Genomic DNA, 26,810 nt, shown 5'->3' on the forward strand with positions numbered 1-26,810 from the left:
TTAACTTCAGTTTTAATACTTATCATTGTCTGAACTGAGAGATTCATGGAGAGCAACCTCTGATAAAGGGAAATTATGCATTCCCCAGACACCTGCCTGCAGTGTACTTCACAAGAGAATAGAGTCACAGCTTTCCACTGTGCTGCTGAGAGTAAACCAAAGTGACCCAACCTAGAGAGTGAAGAAAGAAAGTGATTATAGCTGATTGACACTTGGGGTTTGGCTTTTATTTTGGTATTAAAAAACATATTCCAAACTAAAACAAAGCAAACAACAACAACAACAAAAAAGTTCTGAAAATGTTTTTTAAAAGCAGAACTGATGCTTTGCTGCTCTTCTTTCTTAACCATGCTGATACTGCCCAAACTCCAGGGATGCTTGGTTTTGCTGCATACAGAACACAGAAGGTGCAGGTCTGCAGCATCCTGCTGGAGTACCAGAGTGCCTGCCCCGTGGTTCTGGCAGCCCTTGCTGAACGCAAGACAGAGCCTCCTAAGGGCATTGGTAGGAACGTGGTGTGGTCAGGCAGAAATGCCTCTTCTGGAGTAGCTGGGTTAAGAAGAGTTATAAAGACACATTGCAAATCTAACAAGCAGGTTGTGCAATATTTTTCTGAATACAAAGTGTGTTCTGGAAGGACTCAGAAGATCAAGTAACATGTCTGAACCCTACATCTTTGCTTACATAGAACAAAATCTTGTTACTTCGTTGCTCTACAACTATTTCTCCTTTACTCTCTCTCTATGACATGTAAGTATTATCATAGTACCTTAACAACCAGTGATACTGAAAATAAGGAGAATATAAGGAGAGGAGCAATCCTCTCTGTTTCTTCATTCAAAGAGATCTGTTGTGCTTCCTCCTTCTCGCTGCAGATACCCCACCAGCAATGTCTTTTGCTTGAGCTGGGGAAGCTCAGAACAGTACAAACATCTCCACACATCTTCCCTTGGTCTTCTCTTGCTCGTAAATCCATCCAGCTTCTAAAATGGCGCCTTTGTAATTTAATAAACAAAACTTGCAAGGAGTTATTAGAAGACTTGGAGACATTCCCTAAGGAGTGAGTGGTTGATGCCAGAAATATCTGTTCCCACTTGTACCATGCAAATCCTGCAGTGTTAGTGCACAGGTATTTATGTTAGGAGTTGAAGGGTGCATGAAGCCCTGCAGCAGCCAGGTCTGCAGCCGAGCGGCACAAACCCGGGCCGCAGTCTCACAACCAGGAACCACAAACAGAATAAGGGAGATCTTCACCCATTTCACTTTCCATTCCAGACACAAAGAGGATCTTCTCGTTTCAAAATGAGCCTCTAAAAGATGTCTAGCTAAGGACACAAATAAGCAAACTGTGTACAGCCACAGTGCATTTATTATTTATCCCATCCTATTTATATCTCACACTGAGGGATGTACGCGACAGCCTGAATCCACATTTGTTCCTTGCATTCCTCCTCGCAGCTGAGGAGAGGCAGTGAATCACAAAAGGTCTCATTGTTGCAGTGTTTAGTTCTGGTGTGGGTAATCAGCACAGACCCCATTACAGGGGCTTTGGAGGATGAGGAATTTAAATATTTAATGTTTTTCTGCCTATGATAAATTTAATAATTAATGCCGCTTCTGTCCTGGAAATGACAAAACATACAGCAAGCACACATGATAAAAGAAACAAATACAGCTAATGAAGAGGAAAAGATTACTTAGAAAGCAGCAATGAAGGCCTTCTTTAGCACTCTTCAGGGTTGCAGGCTACTTTACAAAAGTAAATTCTGCCTCCAAAGAGTAGCTCTGTCCATCTGTTAAGCTTCCCAGTTTCTGAAGGGATGGAGAAGACGAGGGATCATTAAGTGCTGGTCTTTACCTTCTATGTGTGAGAAATGATACACAGAGTTGTGAGCCAGACTGTCCCAAAGGCACATGCACCCACAGGAGAGAACAGGACAAACATGAAAGATGTTTTCCCTTGCTGTTGCAGCAAGGAACCAGTGGTTAAATCATTACAGGCACTTGTTGTATGGCTAAGTGAGATCTGGATTGGGTCTGAGCCTCTTTTCTCTTTGCATGTCTAAGAGGAGTGGGAGCTGCTCCAGCTCCAGGCTGCTAACACCAGCCTGTGCCACCCTGCTGAGCAGCCTGTGTAAAGGCTCTTCTGTTGGTGCATTCCCTGAGCACGTGCTGCTCTGCACCCACCCCCACTGATATCTGCAGGTGTACGCAGCCTTCAGCCCCCACTCACTTACCAGGTATAAGGAAATTCAGCTCACGCACTGCCGTGCTTCACTGCTGGACCACGCTTATGTAAATGCAAGAGGCTTAACATCGAAGGAAAGCACAAAGCATGACAGCAGTAAGTTATTCTGTGATTCACCCCATTTAGACATGATTTCCAATGATTAGTGTCTGTCAGTCACAGAGGGTGAGTACTTTTGCATAGATATTGCTGCTGTATCCTTCTCTGGGGTTAGAAATCATTTTCCCTAAGCTCAGGTCTGGGGTAATCATATCATAGTAGAAATAGGTAAATCCAAAAGGTGACTCATGTTAATGTGAGGGATGCCTGGGACAGATCAGATGAATCATTCTTCCTGCTGAAACAGGGAGCCCAGTGTGACTATTTCAGATTAAGATGTAACACTTTGTAGACATGTCATGAGTAGATCTAAAATCATGCATAGTAAACTGTGCTAGGGCATGGGCACTGGAACTCAGTGTTGCACCACTTGCACTGCCAAGCTGCTGCTGCTCGCTTCCTGGGCAGCTCTGCATCTCAGCACCCAACAGTGCAGCCACCTCATTTTGGAGTTCATGGAGCTGAGTAACACAGACATGGTCAGGCTGTGCCAGCTGACTTCGGGGCCAGAGAAAGTACTGCTGTGGTGCTGTTAATGAGTGCAGGTGTGGCCTTCAATACCAAAAAATCTTTAAGATCTAGGCTTTCTTTGCATATTAACTCTTTGCTACAACACAGTTATTTTTATTTGCTACCTATGTTTGCTTTGTCCTTTCTTAGAGTGAGCTTGGGGAGTTTATTGTGAGGAGATAATTAACCTTCTGAGCACGGACAACATGTGACCATGCTTAGAAGTCACACCTTTCCTAAGTTCAATCTTTTGCAGCAGGTGAGAGCAAACAACTGTACAAATGAACTCCTAGAAAAACAGGTCAGTCACAGTCTACAGCTGTTTGGAGCCACTTACACCTGGAAAAGCATAAATATGTTATATTTTCAGAAAAACAGTTCAGTTAATGCAATATCCTTTAAATTCTCATCTGATCTTTCTCTTCCTCCTCAGTGGGGGGTTTGTTTCTCCTTCTTTGGTTAGCCACGTACAGCAAAGCAGCAAGTCTCCCACCCATAGCCCTGTGACTGCCTGACACCCCACAGGAGCACAGCAGTCTTTCCTGCTGGCCCAAAGCTTAGGGTGCACTCAGGGCTCTATACCCATTCAGACTTTTTCGATCTCAAGCAACTAGTACTGCTATAATTTGATTGCACGTCAGGGTTTTTTAGCTCAACTGAAGGGTAGTATCCTAAAAGCTTGCTCTGAACTACAGAGGAGGAACCTCCAAGGTGAGACTCGATCTGAGGTCTCAAAGTCAGGGCAGTATCTTTAATGAAGCCTTGCTGGAGCCCAGGTCTCACCTGCTGGCATGCAGTTCCTTGCTGGTCACCAGCACACAGGGGCTCTTCAATGCTATCTTGCTTAGCAGCAAGATCTCCTGACATACAGGGCTTATGGCTGTTGCTGTTAAGGTTAGTGCTGGCAGCTTGCTGAGAGATCTCTTCAGGATGAAGAGTGGCATCCTCTTCCTCTTCAGAGAGCAGTGAGCAGGAGCTGTCTCTGGTTTGGCTGCCATTCAATGCTGGACAGTCTTGATTTTGAGGTGGGGAAGAGCTACCAGACTGTGCTGGGGGAACATTTAAAAGGCCCTCATTCTCCCCATGGGGGTTGGCCAGCAGCTTGTTCCTTTGGTTTCTTGCTGTCATTCGTCGGAGAGCACAGACAAAGTCAGCAAGGCTGAGCAGAAAGGACAAACTGGTGACACTCCAGATGAAAACCATCATGATGGATTTCTCAGTGGGCCGGGAGATGTAGCAATCAACTGCACTTGTACAAGGTGAATGGTAGCAGGAAAAGCGCTCAGGAACAAAAAATCCAAAAAGGAAATACTGTGCAGCCGCAAAAGCAGCCTCAATTAGAGTCCGAAAAAAAAGATGAACAGTGTATGCCCCAGAAAAATTGGGGACACTTAGGCTGTCCACATCACAATCCAATCTGTTGACAAGATCACTCCTACAGAGTTTCTTCAGGTCTTTGGGACTTGATAAACCCTTATTCCCTCTGCATCCATACACTAAACAGTGCGTTCTTACAATGTACATAGCTACCTTGTGCAAAACATAAATGCTGAATGCAGTGTACGGTAGCAGGATAGACACAGTCTGAATGAGCCAGAACCTGAAGTGAGATATGGGAGAGAACAAGTCATAGCAAACATTGGAGCATCCAGGCTGCAGGGTGTTGCAGACAAAGCGCTCTTGCTCATCTTGATAGAGCGGATAGCCTGCTAACACCACCACTGCCATTCGCAGCAGAATGACCAGCATTAGCCAGAGCTTTCCTAGAAGAGAACAAGAGAGAAAGAGTAGAGCACTGAGAAGGAGAGAAGGCAGGTGATGCTCTCTGCACACAATGCATTTGAAGGGATACCTCTGAAGTTAGTTTCCTCTTTAAAAAGCACCTCCTTGGCTTTGTTTTGACTGAGACTGAAACTTGTGTGAATGTGTTAGCCAGCATATTCCATAACTTTCGTCTAGACTTGACAGTGTAGGAGTCTGACACAGAGTAAGCCATGCAAGCTGAAAACACAGCCCAACAGTAACACTCTGAACATGGCCAAACCTGGTAAAAAGAATTGAGTGAGTAATCCCATTTCTCTTGGTTTCACACTTCTACACCTGGATTTTGTCCTATTTTGATGTTGATCAGCTAGCACGGCATGAAACTCCTCTAGATACAGAAGATTGTTCTATGATGTAGCATTCTTTATCTTGGCCATGAACTCATACATAAAGCTTATTGCAGCATCTAGACTGGCATTTACTCATGAGCTAGTTGACAGGTGCTACCAGAAAATTTATTCAAAATGTACTACAAACGTGCACTTGTGTGTGCACGTGTACCTCATCATTTCTCTCTTTCTTCTCTGGTTGTCTCATATTGACCACACCTCCCCATCTTCCTGCACCTTGGCATGCTGCCTCTCTCTCCATTTGGACCGAAAGCTCCCTTCTTCCTTAACACCAAGTAAAGCCTTACAGGTCTGGCATTTCCATACACTTTTATTTGTGTTTTCCTGAATTATTTCAAATGGTTGTTTTAGGTAGGGAGAGATAAAAATTTAACCTTATTCTCTCACACCAACAGTACTGAAAAATCGGGAACAGTAACCCTGCATGTCAGATCTTTAGAATGAAACTTTGTTGTTCATGAGAGTTTCTTGGAGGACTTTTGGATGGGGTAGGTTTTTGATAAAGGTTTTTTGGTAAAGTTACACAGATTGCTGTATTAATGGCAAAGTTATTTTTAAAAGAAATCCTTCTCCTGGGCTGGATTGGGAAGTCTGAAAACAATCTGTTATACAGTCAAAAATTACAATGTTTGTGTATATTTTGTGAAAAGACAAAAAAACACAGGAAAATTCAACAACTGAAGTAAAGTTTAGCACTTGAAATTCTCAGGTTTCCTTTTGAGTACTGTCACTGCTTCTGTATGTGGTTTTGAAAACTTCTTTTAATTTAATCCCCTGCTTTAGTTTCATGTATTTTTAAAACATGTCAAAAAGTAAAAAAGAAAGAAAAGAAAAAAGAAAAAACAGCACTTAGGAACAACAACAAAACACACACACACACACACACACAAAAGAAAAGTGCGATGAGTTGAATTCTGTACTTCAAGGAACAGCTAAGAGACTGGTTGCTCACAAATGGCAAGACTCAGCAATGAAGTAGAAGCATGCTATATGCAGTTAACAGTTGAGAAAGGCACTGCATACCTTCAGTCACGAATAGCAATTGTACATCTCACATGCACAAAATCTGTGAAACAGCACCAATACATATTCTGAAAGTCTTTTAAAAGTCCAGATCCCAAAACTTTTTTTTTCTATAAAGTACACAATTGTTTACAAGTCTTGTCTTGAACAACTTTCTTTGCTATTTCCCATGAAACTATTTCTCTGTGGTTGGGAAGAATCTTAAACATTCACATTTTTCTGTAGTATTATTTGCTATCTATTACCGCATGGAACATACAATTTGAATGCCCCATGCAAACCCTTTGTGGCTAATGAACTGATTATGGGACTGGGTCAGTAAAACTGCACTCACAGAAGCCTGTTGCTCCAGGCAAAATAATGTAGTATCTAAATAAATGGAGGCCTTCCCATTTCATCTTTAATCACCCGAACCTTAGCAGTGGTTTTGCTGTGTTTTCAGCTCCTTGTATTTTGATGTGCAGGCTGTGCACATCTGCTCTTTTTTTGACAGTGTTGGTCAATTGAAACCACCAGCTGTATAGGATCGGTCACCTTCAGTAAGCGATGCCTCATAGTGAGGTTGCATTTTTCTCCTGTGAGGACCTCAGAATGTTTGAAGCACGTTTGTTAATTAAGCTCAAAATACTACATGCTATTTCCCTATCCATTTTTAATTAGAACACATACAATGGGGAGTGCTCCTTAAAAAAAAAAAAAAAAAAAAAACAACGGCTCCTTAGGAAACAGTTTAGTATGACACACATTTTAGAGAGAACCCTCCACGCATCACCTTCCCTAATGGCTCAGTCCTCATTGCCCCTCATTGCAGCACCCAGCACAAGCTGCAGCCCCTGCCCATGGTGGGAGTGAAGGGGCTTTGAAAGGCCCTCGAAAGGTTTTATCTGACTCACACTTTGCTCCAAGCAGCCAATGAAAGAGGAAGAGTGTCTTATTTAAATAAGAAGAAAAGAAGTACCCAGACCATTGTTTGCTGGCAAGAAACAAACTGCGCTTGTTTGTTTGTTTTCTGATTGTTTTTAATGCATATGAACTTCACTCATTTATAAAAATGAAGAAGAATAAGCATTACAATGGTAATTAACCACAAGCAAATGTCTTCCTGTAAAAGAGAGGCTTTTTTCCTTCTTTAAATATTTTGATTCATCACTAAAGCAGCTGCATATACTCTACTGTTGGCTGTATGTGATATAAATTAAGAATTATTTTTGTGTGTTTTCACCACAGTCCATACAACACTCCCTACAACTGGTGTGAAGCTTGGGCATCAAAAGCCAAATATGAAAACTGTGCCAGAATTCTTTCCTAAAGGTCAGAAAATATCCATCAGAGAGGAAGTAGGAATCAATTTAACAAGAAAAGAAATACACTGAACAATTTTAAATCTCATATCTAAATAATAACTTCTTTAAAGCTCACAGAGAGATAACTAGAAATCAAAGTGGATGACCAATGTCAATGACCAGTTGTCCAATCAAGCAGACATTTGCATGGCTTCAGGCTAGGAGCAGCAAAAGAAAGAGCAGAGCAGTTTTAAAGTACTCACCTATAATTGTCACATTATAGTTGAGAGTGACAACCAAAAATCCCAGCGAGTCCCAGTGCTCCATGTTGGATCAGCTTCACAGCACTGCTGGCTCCTGATGGCTCAACCGGTTTGGCATTTCTCAAGTAGGTCGGATCTAGACAGGGAGTAAAGAAAAAAGAAATATTTGGTAAGTGTCAAAGATGGAAACAAAAAACCCAGATCCCACAACGTTATTGGTGCTGGATTACTTCGGTGATCTGAAAAAGACTGATAGTTCTGGATATGGGAACAAATGTTCCCAAGTGTTTAAGTCTGCCTTGGAAAAGCTCTGGGTGCTCAGATCCCGACGCTCTTACCTCTTTTGTGGACCCTCTGTCCAGACAACTGCAAGCAGACAAACAACAACGGGAGGGATCTTTGCCATTGTAGACTATTCTTAACCTCCTGAGGCATACCAGCCTCCTGGCATTGCTGAGATGTTTCAGTGGTGAAAGGCACGGAGTGGGGAAAGGGAAGAAAAGCATGGACCAGGAATTAACTGAGGCCTCTCTGTTTCCCCAGAAAAGTAAAGATGGACAAAGGGACAGAAAGAGGATACAAAAGAACGAACACCCCTGTAACTGAAAGACATTTCCTGTTTAGCGGCTACTCAATGGAAGCTGCTCCATTGCAATTCCTCAAAGCAACTTTATTTCTAAAACACAGCCTCCCTGACAGGACATCGTGGCCTTGTCAATCACTGCCGTGCCAAAAATTCTCCTGCGGGCTGAGGCTCCCAGCAGGGGTGACAAGAAATGGAGGAAGCCTTTACTAAACACAGGGTGGGGGATGGCTTGTACTAGTTCTTTCTGCCACAGGCGCTTGGTTCTTGGGGCATCACTCAGCAATGCCACCAGGGCTGGTGGCTCGCAGACTGAATGCCCAGCAATGGCCAAAGCCATGCAGGATGCCCCACGGGTGCCTCCAAAAAACTGCAGGTGGAAGAACTCACAAGCCCTTCCTTCCTCACCACCACACCCCGCTGTCTTGAGAACATAACCTACTACTTTCCACCCATTGCTCAGTGCCCTGTGGGATGTTTTGTGTCACACTGTCCTTTCTAATCTGTGTTGTAATAGAGATTAATATAATATAAACACTTGTTACCAGGAAATCTCATCAGTAAGCAGTAAAACAGCAGAAAAAAAAAAAGTTTTTGTGTGATACAGCAAGGGAGAAAAGTGATATCATGACAACTGGAGAGCTCAGGGCAGTCTGCTTCTCACTGCAGCCCTGCACGTATCCTTCAGCCCATGACGGGTGGCTGATCCTCCATCGTGAGGTGCTTACAGCACACCATAGAAGGTAAATTATCATTTAATAAAGCAGAATGTAACTGCACAAAGACAATATCCCCCCAGCTCTACAGTCCCAAGAAGTGTAGTGCCACAGCAGAGCACACTGAGCGTCCTTTCTGTAGTGAACCTCATTCTTTGCAGACCCGAAAAGTGGAGTTTGAAAGGATGGCACTTAAACACATGGTGCAACTCTTTATTCATTAGACTTTCAACTATAGCAGTAAACACAGGAAATATCTTACTTTCAGAACTGTTTCATCTAAAACATTTGCTGAAAAACTCCTCCTGTTACTGAATTGTATTTACAGTGTGTGATGCTAGTTTTAGCTTAATCTCTCCCACCAACACCTTGTTTTTCAGGGATGTGTGTATGTGTGAGAGGTTTGGAAAGGAAGGAAAACTGGAGGAAGAGAACAGAGAAGGGAAAAGGTACAAATGGCCGAGAGGAAAAACGTGTTGTGATATGAAGGTATTCTTGTTAAACATCCTTTGTCAAAATCAGTTATCAAAAATAGTCAGGAATGTCAAGATGGTGGCAGGGTATGAATGCTCAGCAGCTGCATTCACACAATAGGCTATAAATTGTCTCTGCCGACATTGCCGGTTAAAATACCCTTGGTTGTCACTGCTGTGAGAGACCTCTGCCATTTGTGTAAGAGGATAACCATTGGGGATTTACTGCTGCCTTCAGGGCTGTACCAGGCAGCATATCTGGTCCCGCAGCAGGACCTGCAGAGGCAGGGTGGCCCATTTTCTGGAAGAAAAAAAAAAGAAAGAAAGAAACATCACCCTCCACATTCTCCATGCAGCCTAACTTAGGACTGGATTTACGTCAGAAAGCCTAAATTCTATTTTAGCTTTTCCAGACTACTTTAGCTTTTCTATTTTAGTTTTTCCAGACAACTAATCTCTGACTTCAGTCCAACAGTTCTCCTTTTTGTGGCATGTTCTCTTTCCCATCCTTTTCCACAGTATCTTTTGCAGTTGCTAACCATGCATGTGGCTTTGCAGAAGGGATCGGGATTTTTGTGGTAGTCTCCAGGTGACCACAAGTTAGGGGTTAGGGTTTTTAAGTGGTTTCTGTGTCAGCTGCAGACTGTGCTGGCCACTGGTTTTGCTCTGGGGGTTAGAGGAAGTTTCTAGGCAGGGCAGGGGAACAGAAGAAAGAGACCTGGGGCAGGTCGGTCAAAGGGAGGCAGGGAACATAACCATAGCTAATGTCAGGGTTTGGCCCTCAGAGGCACTGCTGTGACAATCTGCCTCTGACACACCTGTGTGTCTGTAGCCATTTCTTCTGAGGACTCAGGGCTGAAAAAGCACCAGGATGCCCTGTGCACCCACCCTACATCTCCTCCTGCTGCGGCTGGAGAATCTGAGCAAGGCCACTTGTTCTCCCCGGGCAGATGTTCTCTACAGCCCATACAAACTGTGGGCCTCATCTGGGCCTGGTTGGGGTGCATCAGTCAGGGCCAGCAGCAGCAACAGCTGCTCCAGGACTGCTCTGACACAGCCAGACACCTCAAAAATAATCACAGCTGTGGCAGCCCTTCTAGCAGCAGAGGGACGTTGGCTCTGCAGCACCACAGATGGGCTGGTGCCATCTTGCACACCAGTGAACAGGTGCATCCTTCCCTCCATCCAGAAATGCTCCTGTACTACCATCCCACAGACAGCTATTCCTAGGCTGAAATAAAGTTCAGCTCTAGTTAATTGTAGCTAAATGGGAGAGACACATAGAGAAGGCTGACGTGGCTTTGGGTAAAGTTAAGCTTCAAAATCTAGAGGTATCTTATCATAGCTGATTTTAGAAGGGGTCTTGAAAAGCCATGGGAAAGCTTTCACATTCAGAGGCCAACAATGAAACCTAAGAAGATGCAATTAAACCTATTTAAAAATCCACAAGTGCTGTCTACATTTCTAAACCCTTATCACAGATGAAGGGGGGCTTTATTCTGGAAACATTTGCAGATGTGACTCCATCACTGTGAGCAACCTACTGGAACATTCTGAGCTACTGGAGCTGCATTCCACTGTGGACCTGTCTCCGGTCCCCTGGGTTATTTGGCACAAAAGCCCAGCAAAGACACTTTGCTCAGTCATTGGCTCAGACAGACATTCAGAGGTAATGCAAAGTTAGCCTTGAACCACTTCAGAACATCCCATCCCAGGGGCAAATCAGTCACCTGAAGGCTGCCAGTCTCCACCACACAACAAAGCCCCCAAAGCTGGCCAGCAGCCCTCCAGCATTCCCAAGTCTCAGCTACCATTGTCTCACCCAGTCAACACCTACAGTAAAGACATGCAGGTGTACTGTAGTGCAGTGAGAGTGACTACAGGAGACCGCACCCTGCAGAGCATCTGCCAACAGCATCACAGCCTCCCTGTGACAATGTAATTAACGTTAAGGCAAATATAGGTCAGTATTGCTGCTTCCCTAATATGGAAAGGGAGCTGTCATTTCTGTGTAGGGTCTTCGGTGGATTATTATTTAAGAAAGGAAAACATCAGATGCATACCTAATATTTTAAAGTCTAATTTTAAAATCTATTTTTTCTGATTAGTAAAAGTGATTGACTAGTGATCAGTCTTGCAGTAAATCTCTTCAGAGAATGAGCTGTAAATTGAAGGAAAAGATAACCCATTCAGAAAAGACACTAAACGACATTAAAATAAAAGCCTAGGTGACCTTATTTTTTAAGTTACAGAAATACAGCAGAAGGGTGAGAGAAGGAGAACAAATTAGTCACGAAGGACAACAGCAGAAAAGCAGCAGGAAGAGCTGCCCAGAATAAATGCTTCCTCTGCACCTCTGTGTGCCACCTGGAGATCCCTCCTCGGCAGCCCTCAATAAAACAGATGCCATAGCTGTGCAAACACTGAGCAAACAAGAACACTGCAACTCAGGAATTAGCACCATGGAGCCTGCGTGCACTGAGGCAATGGAGAGGAGAATGTTTTCCATCATGAACAATTCAACGGGAGCTTAAACGAGGTGCTCCTCCTCCTCACTGCTGGCCTCAGACCCAACGATCCACTGGGCTTCGTTCAGAAGGTGTTTTAGGAAACTTTCAAAGAACTTGTCCCTCTTCCTCTGCTGTCTGCTTTCCACTCCCTGGAAGAAGATGCATGCACGCATGCTTGGACATATATAAATACACAGTACCTGTGGCTGAAACAATCCAGCACATCCAGAACAGAGGAATTCAGCTCTTTTTTTTTGCTGCTCAGATGGACTGGACTTGAACAGAATTTCTGCACCTCGGTCATCTCCAATGCTCACGGCTGGTGCCTGTAGTGCCTTGCATGTCTTGCTGCCTCCTTCTTCCTCTGCTTAGTCAGTGAATGTAGTTTGACTGTATACTGTCAAGGATTTGGATTATTCTAACTCTTACTTTGCCTCAAGCAGATCCCCTCATAAATATCTGAAGGTTCAGAAAGGTCATCTTCCTTAAAGAAATCTTCTGTGATGGCAACAAACAGAAAAAGTGTTTCTCCTTCACGCTTTCATTCAGAAAAGTAAATATTATTCAACCAAGAACTTAACTTTAAACACTTCAAGACTAATCTGAAGGGAAATTTAGTAATGAGAAGTACATTCCCACTCAGAAGCTCAGGGCCAATTTCTTCAAAAGTATTTAATTTTACTAAGTAGTAAAAGCACAAAGTGAGTCCATGGGATTTTCGAAAGCACATTATTAATATCTGCTTAACTCCGGCTAAAATAGGTAGCTACACTAGTAAATTACATTATTACTAACACTTGCTCTGCTGCAACACACAGAAATATAGCATATGAAAGATTCCAGCTATTTTTTTTATTTTGCACATGATACTTGACATCAAATTTTACACTTAAATTTTTGCATAGCGCAAATGCAAATTTGAAGGTTTGGAAAGTCCCGTGACCTCCTATTTTACACTCAGGTTAGCGATGGCATGCTTCCTCAGTGCCCAGCTGAGGCAGCTCCAAATCTTTGCCTGCTTGGGTGGGCAAAAGGGAAGAGAAAGGACATTTCCAATCAGATGGGCCTTCAGATATTGCTTTGCTGCACCTTGATAATAGCACGATGAACATTTTCTTTTTTTTTTTTTGTTACTACTTATCCTCCCCTGTACCAGTGGAGATTGCTCAGCAGAAACCCTTTGCACAGCATCTTCCAGAACACAACAAAAGAGAAGCAGTAACTATAAAACACTCACAGAATCATAGAATGGCTTGGGTTGGAAAGGGACCCCAAGGATCATCAAGTTCCAACTCCCCCGCCACAGGCAGGGCTGCAAACCTCCAGATCTGGTACCAGACCAGGTTGCTCCAGGCCCCATCCAACCTGGTCTTGAACACCTCCAGGGACGGAGCATCCACAACCTCTTGTCAGACCCAGGTGGCAAGAAGCTGTGGGAGAGGTGTTCAGGTGACAGCAAAAGTCAGTGGGCAGCGCTGCCTGGCACACATCCACAGGGGACCTCTTCCAGCAGCACACAGGGGTGTGAGGATGGGAGCTGTGGCAGCGTAGCTGAAGGTGCCGCCACTTGTTCCTGTGCTGTAGGATGACTTGGACATTGTTTGCAATTGGGGTTTTTCATATGTCTAAGATATGGTGTGCTGATATTGTGGAAATTGTTAAAGTAGCTGGAGAAGAGATTTCTTAATAAGATGACAGCAAGCATCTCTTTAGCTGGTTATGCTTTTAATTTAGTACTTATGTAGTCTCCCTTCTCAGCACAAACACTGCAGGGAGCAAATAGATCATAGTTTTCAGCAGGCTGAGCAGAATGGGCTATTGTGTTGGTTCTGGATATCAGTAAATAAATCCGTCATATCAGATGTAACATACAGGCAACCACCATGGAATTAAAATGAGAGCTCTTTACACTTTCTTGTATTTCATGGCTGATCCTCTGAGGAAACAAAACCCATATTGTTGTCTGTGTTACTGAACACTGACTCTGCTCTTTTTTTCGCTATGGACAAATGAATGTAAGTACATGGTCACTGAAAGCAGACACAGAAACCCAGCATTGGCACCATGGGAGAAAGGCTACACGAGCACAAAAGTGAAGGAGGGGAGCTGAAAAGAGAAACATGATGTTTTCCCCTCCATTTCACACATGACTCAAAGCTCAGGAATCACTGCAGGCAGCACAGAGCAGGGGTGTCTGCATGTGAAGAAATGTCTTCTCCAAATTCAATCCATTTCTGTGCAGAAGTCAAAAGGTACATTCTTTTAGATCTCAACTATATCCTAAAAATATGACTTTAAATAACCAAAAAACTCTATCTTGTACATAATAAAACCTTTACCAAATGAGGTTTTTTTTTTGCCTAAAAGGACTGTGTACATTTGTCACTTTTTTTTCACAGTATGAGCCTTTGATCTTCAGCTATGTTTTAAAAATAATGAAGAAATAATCTAGCATTTCTCTTAGTTGGAAAATAGTAAGATTTCTTGCATCACTGTCAGGATGGATGGGTTACCTCTGTACATGTAGCTGTAGGTAAGCACTTACAAAAAGTGCAAAAAGGAGTTTTTGAACCTCGTCTTGATTTCACTCTGTCTTCATTTGACCTTAATCAGTGACCTGCTAATAGCCTGCTGTTTAAAGTGGCCATGTAGAAAGTGGTTTAAACAAACTGTATCTAGGCTGACCACCACAATAGTGGGAAAAAAAAAAATCAGTTCAGGAGGTAAAGTTGTGCTTCCCAAAGCTCTGCTTCACAGTACACACTTATCTGCCATTTCCATGATTCCAGTTTTCTCCCAAAGAGCCTTGTTAATAATCATTGCTAGCGAACTCTGAACACTCTGGGCAGGACAGAAAGAACTCCCCTGTTAAATTGTGATAGTATTCATATTTAATGTATTGTATCAAGCAGGATTTTCATTTTGAAGAGAAAGACATCACATCCCTCACTGTGATGGCTTGATCCTTGGTAAAATTAATAGGAGTACAATATCTGACTCTCATTTAAACTCTTACTATAATCCAAAATGAGCAACATGGATCCTAAGTGATTTATTCTGCTGTTCTAGAGAGCAAAAGACAACAGGTGAGAATGACCTGCCCACCCCTGAGGCAGACTGAAGTAATAAGGAGATTGGGCAGTAAGGGAAGCCATGCCATAAGTGGGAAGGAAGGTTGATTCGGGGTCCTATTAGAGGCCCATTTAGGTGGGGGAGATGAAACGCAGCCCACCCTTCTGCCGCAGTGCTGTGACCAGTCTATGGGGTACACATGCCCAGTGCATTTGTGCTGGTAGCACTGACAAAACAGAACTGTTAAGTGCATCCTTCCACCTGCTCTGCACTGACAGGCACTTTGCCATTTCAGCCTAATGCTGGATCTACAAAATTGCTACAAATTACTGTGTTCCCGACAGGTTTAGTCTCAGGGACTTAGAGGTTTTTTCACTTGCTGTTTAGTAGCTTTGCTCCATTTACTGCTTATTGGAAGAACCCCCAAGACCCCATTTTGTGGTGTCTGGGAAGAGCAATCTGCAAGAACTCCCGCCCCGAACTGCCAGAAGCTCAGGGCAGGGAACGGTAACTTTCACTTCAAGTAATGTGCTCTTCTTGCCTTCAGTGCTGTCCGATTTATCAGTTAGAGGTTTCAGATCCTCTAGTGTTGATGAAGGAGCCATGGACCTGCTCAGCCCCTGGGCCACAGGTGACAGGCCTGTCCCCAGCAGGACATTGCTGGCCTCGTGCTGCTCCAATTCAAGGCCCAAAACCACTGTACGTGCTGCTCAAACACATGCAGATTAATAAGCTGAAGAAAATCCACTGGCTAGAAAACCTGCTTCCACCTGCAACGTGCAAAAAAGATTTCATAATTCCTGCTGTAATATCCACATTCGGTTAGCAGCAATCTGGCAGTAAGGTGGGCAGTGCTGCTAGGGCAGACACAACTGCTGGAGCTGGAGGGCAGACCAGGCCTGTGTGGAACCATCACAACCTCATCCACAGGTCTCTGGGCACATGCAGAGCTGCCATTCACCGTGGTGAACAGCAGGTCCTCTGCAACACGATGGGCAAACCAGTCATGACTCCAAGCCGGCCCTGTGGTGCGCCCAACGGTGTGGGCCGGCCTCATCCCCACGCCTTGCACCCATCAGCTGGCACCACGACCCGGTACAGCTCTGTGCTGCAGCCCTATGTCATGACAGCACTTAGACCCTTAAAAAGTGGTTTGGGGGGTCTTGTGCAAATCCTGAAGGACAGCACTTGGGGAAATGCACTACACTACACTTGTTTTTAAGCACATTTTATGAAAACACTGAAAACAAACCACTAACCGTCTGCTGAAGAAATTAAAGCTCCAGTTTTCTTCTCCTGTAAAAACTGTAATTTGTAAAAATGCATTTTCCTGTTCTTTCCTTCTGTGCTGCGTGGTTCACGGAGCACTGGCACAGGCTGCCCCGGGGCCATGTTCTCCTTCCCCAGAGATATTCAAAAGCTGCCTGGAAGTGGGCCTGGGTGCTTTGGAGGACCCTGTATGAGTTGGGGCTGGACCGGATGGACCCAGACCTGTGGTTCTGTGATTCACACTACAACACAAATGGGACAGTTCCAAAAAACAGGCTCTTGTATCACTGTGTTTACCTACTACAGCAAGCTGAAGAGCCCAGACAAATGCACTCTTCAGGGGAGCAAACAACAGGTTCAAATGACATGTCAAATAATGAATTTTCTATTACCAGATACTGTAAAAACTCCTTCACAAACGCAGTTAGTACCAAAAACAGCTGCCCCCAAACACTGAAATTGTCAAGGAGAATTCAGTTTTCATCTGAAATTTAAAAAATCTGAAGTGGAAAAACTGCAGATTGCACATCAACACTGACACTGACGTAATACTGCAATTCTAAGAAGGATATTCAAGATTTTTAGGTGTTGCTCAGTACAACACGGTCTTCCTCCTCCTAAGATTTATGACAATGTAATCTGTACATCCTGTGCACTTTAAGGGCACAGTTTTACCCTTCAATCTGTTTGCCCAAGAAATCTATCACTGTCAAGCTACTCAAAGTATCATTATCATCTTTTGTTATTAACATTGCGGGAGATGCAAATAAATTTGCCCTCCTTTGTTTCCTAATTTTAAACTACCCACACACCTAATTCTGCCTCCTAATCTTCCTAGCACTCCAATTTCCATCTTTTTGACCTCTCTGGTTTCTACAGAAGAATGCTTAGTGTGCCTGAAAGACATGAAACACAAGTGCATGGTCACAGGATCATCAGTATCATTTAAATAGAAGGCAGCAAGCATATCACAGCTGCCAGTTCCCCACATACAGTTTACATACAGAATAACTTGAGCTAATATTTAAAATAAAGGGGCACAAAGAGAAGAATTAGCTCTAGACTCAAAGTGTGCTGCAGAATCTCTTACACAAAGGAGATCTCTTATTCTAACACTTAGTTGAGGTGAGCATGCAATGTCACCTACGTCTTCATCCACCTTGGGAGCAGGTGTTTTACTGCCAATTGCAAGGGGGCACAACTGAAAGGTCTTCTGCCTACAAAATTTTATTGCTTTAGTTACCACAGCACTCCAAAAATAAATGTTGTGGAACTATGTCATGTAAGTACATCGAGGAAGCCAGAAAGTTTCACAAGTACAATTTTTGACATTTTGTTGTTATTTGTTGCTCTCAATCTGTGGAAACCATCAACATCTTCACAGAAGATTCTGCCTGGTGCCTTGAGTGAGCTTTACAAAGTCTTTACAGAGATTCTGGACAACTCATATGGGAAACCTAAGTACATTGTCACCTATCACCAGAGCAAGCAGCGTGCTTAGCATATCATTGCCAGAGTATCCCCAACTAATTGCGGTTTAGAGTTGCCCCAATAATGCTGAAGCATATGACATATGATGTAACAGGCACACACAAAAAAAAGCCACCCTCCTTTACATCTAATTGCATCAGACCAATCATTCGAAAAGAAATGCAAGAGAACAGCCTATTCATACCACTCTACCATTTGCCTTTCTTAGAAGTGCCTTCCTGCCCATTCTTTTTTTATTGGGAAGTGCCTTGCGGCCTAAGCCTGGAAGTAAAAGAAGTAAAGCCAAGTGTTGCTTTCTTGGCTTTACCTTTCAAACTGTGGTTCTGGGATTCACCAGTCACTTCTTAGAGATTCTTAAAAGAGGACAGAGAAAAGCAGGTTCATATACAACAAAACTGTCATCATCATGAGCGGCTTTTCTTCTTAATCTTGTTTCCTTTTTTAAAGCATTTTCTCCTACCAGCAGTTGTTACATATCTTCTACTAGTACCTGTAGGCTATGGCAACTCCAACTCTCACCAGTTCTGTGGTTTCCTCTAGATGCAGTTCAGTTGGCGAGGAGAAAAAGCAAACAGCAGAAAGATACTTGCTGCATGCTTTTGGCATAGCTACTAAGATTTCTTTATAGACCTAGGTCATAATCACACAGATACGTGTTCAAATTTGAGTTGTTTTCTCAGAACATGTTAGAGGTACTACATGAGCACTCCACTGCAGAGGTAGGTAGATGTTTTCAACAACTATGGGTTCAAGTAAAAAAAAAAAAAAATCATCAGATTACAGAAGTGCATTTGAAATAGTAGCGAGAAAGTGCTAAAAGCCAGGTTGAGTAAATTCTTTAAATATACCACAGAGAAGCAGAGCACTACATGAGTCTGCAGTGGATGTGCAGCACTTCAATTAGTAATTTAAACATGTCATTGGAAAATGCAGTACTCATTATCAACAAAGGATGGCTGTAAATAATTTGTTGCTTCAGCTGGTAAGGCTTTGTGTTTTCCTGTTCTGTCACTTCAATTCCTCTGTCCCCTCCCACAGACTGCTATTTTTACATATAGCCAACACTCCCAGGTGTCACTTTGTCATCTGCCACCAATACACTGTCACTCTTTTCTGATGAGACTTTTGCTCCTTCTAATCTTTAGTTTGTATCTAAGGTTAGCGGCATTAACAAAGCTGGGAAACAGAGAAAGAGGTGTTAAAAAACAAAGCCTGAACTAAGACTTCAAAAACACATGAACAGTTCTCCCATCACGTGTTTACTTTACATGATAAACTCAGCTAAATACAATAAGGTAAAAGATCCACATGCTGATCTTTTTCTCTCTCACACAAAAAAGCTAAAAAGCAAATTAAAAAATATAGTTATTGAAAAGGACCCCATTATCCTCCTATTGGATTTTGCATACTTTTAGTAAGAGAAAATGTGCATCATTCAAACACTGATAGGGCTTATCAAAGGAGGAAATGTTTTTTTTGTCCTTTTTCTTTTTTCTGCACTTTATCACATGACTCCAACGTTCTCAGTCCCAAAAGCGTCCATTGGAATGAAGTATTCAGCTGAAATATGTACAAGTCTTCAGATGGAGAGAGGAATTAGGAAAACATCTCAGGTCTGCAGAGGGATGCATGAATAAAAACTCTTACAAGAAATCTTTTTCAAATATTTATCCAACTATCAATGCATAAGCAACAAACCCAATGGCCCAGTGGCTCAACATATGAAAATAATTAATTACGACAATGACATTTGAAGGGACAAGTTTATTATGTCACCTATAGCTTTTTGTTTCTGAGCTGGTGACCAAAGAAATAGTGAAAACCTTCATCCAGAAAACATTTACAGCAAATTTTGTTTCAGGTTCTGAAATGAAAACCACAATTTACTTGTGCTGTTCATGAAAACACTGTCTGGTTCTCCTCCCTTCTCAAACCCAGGGTGACTCTCTAATACTTGCAATGGCATTTTCCATATAGCAATGCTTAAAAAACTGCACTAAACACAACATAATCCTAAATAATAATTCATTTTTTAATTACATGGTATAGAATACTTTGCAAACAAAAGACACTTATTCAGATTTACTGACGGGTACTGTATATTTTTTTTTTTTTTGGCAAACTTGGAACAAACCAGAAGGAAAAGCAAAGAATATTTTATAACCATGAGGGAAAGAAATGTCCATTTAAATGTAGAGGATTAATACGGCAAAACTTAAACTAAAGAAAAAAATCCACACTTACAGCAGATTTTTTTTTTTAATTCTTAGTGCAAGAAACAACCAAGTTAATCACAGAATCAGGACTAATTCAGAATATGGAAAATTCTCCTATACAGAGGTAGAGTCCAGTGCACAAGGCTAAAACGATATTCAATAGTCTAAACAAGACTGAGCCAGGTTTTACGGAATCCACTTTTTAAAGTATCAGACTGTATGTACATACATACAATAAATAGACTATACAATCTTTAAAGTAGTTTAATAAACTTCACAAAAATTATAGAAGATGCATTGAGATCTTTACATAATCCGAAGTTCATATCCCTATCGCCCAGAAATGGATAAAACCAATATCCTTGATATCAAGTTGAATGGAAAATAGTTTAGCAAAGTGTCGATAAATCAAAATATTTTACATATTTTAAAGTCTCAATTTATGCTTAGAAAGGATGAATTTCAAATGCTTTGAAAACGTTCCTTTTGATACCATCTGTAAAGAGGTTTCAAATGCTCTGATTGGCATTTACATTGTTATAATTTCCTTACATTCCACGTTCAAGGGAAAAATGGACTTGGAGACTCACAGTTCTGATGCATTGGCACAACAATGATAAGAATTAGATATTTTCAAGGCCCAAAGGACATCAGGAGAATTTACGGACAAAACCTTCATGTCACAAACCACGCAAATCACATTAGAAAGTTAACAGAAACTGTTTGGTATCACTATTTCAATCCTGCCAGTGCCTCTCCATCTGGAGGCATCCGATCCACACCGCACTGAAGCAAAGTGTGCATCTCTGGGCCCCTGGGATTGCTACAAGCCCATAGGGCTTAATAAAAACAAATATGGAATCTTTACGGTTTACCACAGTAGTGCATATATCAGGGATGTATGTTGCCACTCAATTCAGTGACAGTAGCAAAAAAAAGGATTTCAGGGAACCGAGAATTTTTCACTGTTATCTTTCTAATCCGTGCAAAAAAATATGAAAAAAAAAAGGAGAAATGATCACCCTTGGGCATCATGAAGCGAATATGCATACACTGACAAATTATTTTCAATAAAAGCTTCTTAAAAATCCCAAGGGGGCAACAGCCATGGTAGAAAGGAACTAGTAACAACTACATAACAGCTCAATAATTAGAGTTGAAAATTACGTTCACTGTTTGGTTATTTTTAATTTCTATAAGAGCCTACGCTGAAAAAATACAAAGGTTCGGATTTTAGCTTCAAAACCGAATCTACTTGTGACAGGTATCTAGTTAAAATTTGTATTCTGCTCTTCTATAGGCCTTCTTACTGGAACTTTTAAAATTATTTTTTATTTTATACAAACAGACTTACTTTGATTTAAAGTAAACATATAAAAATTGAGAATATTGCTTGCAACAATGGACCTGGAGGTGAAGGAATGAACTACTCAGGCCATACAAACAAATCTGTCTCTAAATGAATTCTGCTAAACTTCTAATGCTATGAAAATCTGCAAAAAGGGTCACAAGATCTCCTGCAAATTTCAGAGATTTGGCCCAATTCTTATAGCTATCATCATCTGAATACTTTAACAACTGTATCTTTATATTAAGGAAAAATAATTGATTCCAAGAACTTAGGAAGGCACACGCACGCAAATATACTATAAATAAAACACATGAAATTACGAACGATCTTCTGATCCCTGTACACACTTTTGGTTCAGCACTATGGTCAAGTTCTCTCTTCTGAAATACAATAGAAGGCATAAGAGAAATATAACATATGCATAATAATTATGAAGAATAATGCTAATAACAGCTTACAGAGAAAAGTGCAGTGAAAAAAAAAACAACACTATTTATTCAGGGGCTTGTGCTACAGTAAATACAGACTTGGTATTTGCTGCTGTGCAAGGGGAAGAATTTTTCCTGGGAAGCAGCAATGAGGAATGGAAAAGTAAAAATTAAGGAAGATATTAAGAGAAACCTTTAAGATGGAACTCTCCCAACGTCACTCCTCTAGTGCACAGTCATCTGACTACATGGTTCATTTTCATGCTGTCATTTCTCTTCAAAAGTACAGCATATTGAAAAATGGCACAGTTCTGAAATAGCTTTTCTGCCTCTACTTCATTTTTTGTTTCTTCTTCCAAGCACCCGATTTGCTGTTTCCTCACACAAAGGGTAAAGCTGTTAGTGAAAGTGAGAAAAAAATTGTCGCCCATCTTCTCTCCCAAACACTGGCTTCTCCATTTCAGCTCCTGCTAGGTACTTTACTCGTGTGCTACACAACGGGGAGGCACTGTAAAGGCAGCTTGACAGATTTAAAAATAAAATTAAAAAAAAAAAAATCAAAAGTCTTTTTCTCTCCCTTCCCACCCCCCCAACCCACCCCGAAGAAAACTGGATGGATGAAACAGTATGTCCGTAGGAATATTCCAGCCTCCTCTGTTAGGAGATAATAGCAGGAGACCATCTAACCACAGTCAGATTGTCAGCACTGACTGACCGTTTCTTTGCGGATTTCCTGAAGTCCTTGTATTTATCTTCACACAAGCGGGAAATGGCCTGTAACACGAAAGGAGGAAGAAATCTCAATTGCATTGGCCACAGCTGTACAAGCAGAAGAGAACTAAATGCAGAAGAGAACTAAATGCAGATTTCTACATATAGACAAAATTACAAAATGGCACTTTGTTAAATCAAACGTGAAGAGCTTGTCCCCAAATCTCATTTGTTTCATTAACCTTACAGAAATCAACACATTGCCACTGCACTGCCCACCATACTTATGTTTGAAGGACTCAGAAAGCATATTCCAAGGCTTTTCTTTATGGCCTAACGGTAGCAAACCCAGTCAAGACAGCTGACAACAAGTAATGTACACAGAGCACTTCACTGGTGACAAACTGCAGAAATTTTCATAGAAATTCTATCTGGACAGTTTGGGAAAAGGATGGCTTTTTTTCTTTCCCACAAAGGCTTGTAGTAATTGTAGTAATTTCCGCTAGCAATGAGCAGCTTGTCAGAGGACTTGCCCTGCTTTGCTAATAGGGCTGATGTCTGCCCGCATTTCTGAGGAACCTGCAGGCGATGGTGATTCCTATGCAAGCAGCTGCCTTACAAGCTGCCAAAGTGAAGCGTCACTCAGATTCAGAATAATTTTATCCGCATTAAAAATACACAGAAATGTCACAAAAAGATCTTTGAAGAAAGAGACAAAGATTATTCAAATGTTGAGACTTACTAAACTACACTGAAGCTAATGTTTTATATTCCTATTGCTTTTAGCCAAGGTTAAAATAAACCTTTGTAATGTACCTCTTATATCTCAACTCTGCAAGCATTCATATGCTTGGGACAGGCTATGGTTTGCATCAGTGAGGATGTTAACTCTGGCATTTAAACCCACAGAGCTGCAGAGAAAGGTCAATCCAAGGAGTGCTAAAGGTCAACTCAGAAAATGAGATGAAGTAAAACAGTATTTTTATTTACTCAGGAATGCAGGTGTCTTAAGATGGGATGCTTAACAAAAAGTACTGCCCAAATAAAAACAGTACAAGTGTTTGATTATAAAAGAAGGCAATATAAATAAATAGCCCAACTCGACCGTGCATCGTTCTCTTTCTTAGTCTTTACTTCCACAGCACAGCAAGTCATTGGAGTCCTAAACAGCCCTAAAAATCTCAACTGTCCTGTAAAGATCAGTGGCAGATATGGCAGAAGCACTCAGCTCCTGCCCCTGAGAGCAAGCTCATCCAATGCTACGGATAAGTCAGCCACAAAACATGACTAAATTAAATTTAAAAAAAAAAAATGAACGAACAAACAAAAACCACCAAGAAACCAGCTGCTACTTTGTAGTTGGAAACTGAATTTCCTTTTGCTACAACCATTCTTGAATGGTTTTCTTTCTTCACGCACATGAAGAGAATAGAGTAAAATAATACAAATATTCTTGTTGCTTTGTAGACCACAACTTAATTCACTTAAAATTGCTCAATAATGTTGTATTTAATCTAACCAAGAACCCAATGAACTAAGAATGTTTATGCAATTCAATTAGATTTAAAATCCAATGGATGAAAACAATTGAATCATGGAATAACATGCCAAGGCATGGCATGTGCTGAGGTGGAGGTCAGCTTCCTTCGGTTGCCAAACCAGTCTATTCTTTTAGGCATTAAACAGAGAAGGTAATCACTACAAAAATCACTACAAAATTGCATGTTCAGTAGGAGAATATTCCTGTTCTGGCACTTGGTCAGACAAAATGAAATTTTGCTTGGAAGTTGTACTCGGTATTTGGCAGCTCTGGTCCCTGGTGATTATTCATATAGATGTAAAACACTGACCGCAGTTTAAAGCAATCCCGTACCTAATGGTGCCAATTCATTTGCAAATAATTTACAAAATAGACATTTGAAGCCTATTTGAAAATTCAGTAAGTCTTTGAAAAGTCACTAAAGTGTCTTCTAACATATGGGAAAACAAGAGAAGAGTGGAAAATTGTAATTATTTTCTTTGTCCATCAGTTAAGATAAACCCATATAGGTTACAACACCTCTCTGTCATCTGATGTATCTATTACTTTTAACACCAGAGGAAATTAATTTCTGCCTGTTGCAAGGTATCTTTTCTCCCATGAAATTAAAACAAAGCATTATTAAAAACAGCAAAAGCATTCCATTATATGAAATTTTGTTGCGACTTGATTGCAGTCAGCTGCAATCAGCTCAATATATACATATGTATATTTTTCCATTATATATATGCATGTACACACAGAAGCAGAAGTTTGTCCCTTTAAGAAGATATTTCACATGGCTCTAGAGGAGATTTTTATCACTGGTAAGGGGCGGGGATGAGGAGAAGGGACAGGGGAGAATGGCAGCAGAGGATAAATTTTCGCTGTATGCACACCATTGTGCAGAGCAGGAAAGCAGGAGTGCTGGCTATAGATTCACCACTGGAAATGCACAAATGCACTCAGCCTTGAGTGCTGCAGTACTCTCCAAAATAGGGAAACCAGAGAGAACGTAGGGAGAGACAGAAATAAGTCTCACTGGATTGTGTAAAAAACCAGATGACTAGAACTGAAAGCTGTGATGATGGGGGTTCTCCCAAATGTATGGAGAACGGAAAGAAGAATCATCAGGTCACTACAGACAAAAAACATCACAGGAATTTTGCTTTTTAGCTACGAGGTTCTAAGCACACAGGACATGCAGGTCCATCAATCACTGCGACAATGGGAAGCCAGAGGGTAGAACGACACTTCTCAGCTCGTACCTTACAACTTTCTCTCCTCCTTTTAGTCTGTTTAATCTATGGAATAGTACCTTTTTAGGGTCAAGAAAATACAGCACATAGAAGTTGAAAGAGTTCTCCCTCGAGCACCATCCTAATAATAAAAAGCTGAGACAACACACAGTCCATTCAATTGAGAGTGCACTAACAAATGCTCTTACAAAATCTAGTCCGGAAATGAGTGAAGTGCCAAGATCACAAGCAAGAATAGGGTAGGTATGTTTTGTGGACTTATCAAAAGAGCAGAATCTGACTCATAACTAGCTCAGTACATGGGAGAAAAAACAGGTGCAAAAGTAGGAAATTACAAAATAGTGGATTAAGGTTGGATATCTGACAATCTTCTTGGCAGAAAAATCTCTCATGTTAGAAACTAATTTCTCAGGAGAAGAAAAGGAAGCCCTGACATTTGACACAATTAGAAGGAAGGAGAAAACACAGTACAAAATATGCTGTTCTGAACAAGGAGCACTGGCAGGTAGGCTGGATGATTTAATGAAAGATTATTTGATGTTTTTAACTTGCATGACTTCATACAACAGGGAAAAAAAGAAAAACAGAAGAGGGTCATGAAAATGTTTCCTGACTACTGGGTGGACTGGTATAACAAATTCAGGATGCTTTCAGGCCACATTACTTTCACTTAATCATTGAAAAGACAAAGCTGCTTCTTTGTATCAGCTGTGGGAAGATTAAACAAGGAAAAACATCCCCTGCAAAAGCTCCAGAAAGAAATATCATTTCTAAAACTGTCATAACCTTTCTTAGCATATCAAATCTGATGGATCTTGTCCAGCATTTCCATTTGACAAGGAACAGTGATTACTAACCTCGTCCTTGGGATTTTTTTGGCTTTTTTTTTTTTTTTTTTTTTTTTTTGGTCACTGGTAGGTCAACTTCTTGGTATTTGCAAAAATAGCAACACAGATTCTGTGCCATGAGAGCTCTAGTACTCCTGCTCCAGATATCAAATGTGACCGAAAAATGCAATATCATCTGTCAGTAGACAAGTTGCTTGAAATCTCAGAACTACGCAAAGTCTTTTCAATTTACCAGACATGGCAAATCATTCCACTGCATGTGCACATTTGCTGTCTGTCTGTTGCCTTTAATCACAGACTGCAGCTTTTCTCTCAGTTTCAGAAATAAAGAACTCTGGGCTCAAAAGTGTATGATAGACCTTGAAAAGTGTTGCAAATGCATTTTGATAACTCCTGGCAAAGGAGTTATCACTCACTCCTATACTGAGCAGTGCTCAAGGAATTAGGCTATACATTATGCTGCCAACTACTTTCAAGGGTGCACGAAAGACATCCAATATCACCAGGGAACAAGGGAGTTCCCATCATGTTCCCTTCCTTCTGGCCACAGAAGAGAGGCAAGGAGTCGGCAGACCAGGTGAAGTCCCACAGCAGAGACTCTTCCTTTTCCCTGAAGCCATCCCCTTTGGCTAGCAAGCTTACTTCACAGCTGCCTCGTGCTAGCAGCACAAACCACCTCACCTTGGAGAATTTTTAATAGTGTGGACTTAATTCAAAAATATTCCATTAGTTCTTTTTAAATATGCATTCTCTTCAGTTAGTCC

The 26,810-nt window shown here is 41.5% G+C and overlaps 2 protein-coding genes across 6 annotated transcripts in view; both read right to left on the bottom strand.

Annotated features, from left to right (window-relative positions):
* Positions 206-26,810, bottom strand: part of GJD4 (gap junction protein delta 4) — a 28,046-nt gene continuing 1,441 nt past the window's right edge. The window contains exons 2-3 of the mRNA XM_021386125.1: positions 7,601-7,736; positions 206-4,620 (exon numbers count right to left, since the gene is read on the bottom strand). Of these exons, the coding sequence (XP_021241800.1) occupies positions 3,434-4,620; positions 7,601-7,664 (1,251 nt within the window). The 5' untranslated portion in view covers positions 7,665-7,736 and the 3' untranslated portion in view covers positions 206-3,433. The remainder of the gene's footprint in view (positions 4,621-7,600; positions 7,737-26,810) is intronic.
* CCNY (cyclin Y) overlaps positions 19,459-26,810 on the bottom strand; it is a 116,880-nt gene continuing 109,528 nt past the window's right edge. For all 5 annotated transcript variants that reach the window (XM_021386126.1, XM_021386128.1, XM_021386131.1 and 2 more), the window contains one exon: positions 19,459-22,483. In XM_021386126.1, the coding sequence (XP_021241801.1) occupies positions 22,367-22,483 (117 nt within the window). In that variant the 3' untranslated portion in view covers positions 19,459-22,366. The remainder of the gene's footprint in view (positions 22,484-26,810) is intronic.

The sequence above is a fragment of the Numida meleagris genome, chromosome 2 (genome assembly GCF_002078875.1).
Source record: "Numida meleagris isolate 19003 breed g44 Domestic line chromosome 2, NumMel1.0, whole genome shotgun sequence".
NCBI lineage: Eukaryota > Metazoa > Chordata > Aves > Galliformes > Numididae > Numida > Numida meleagris.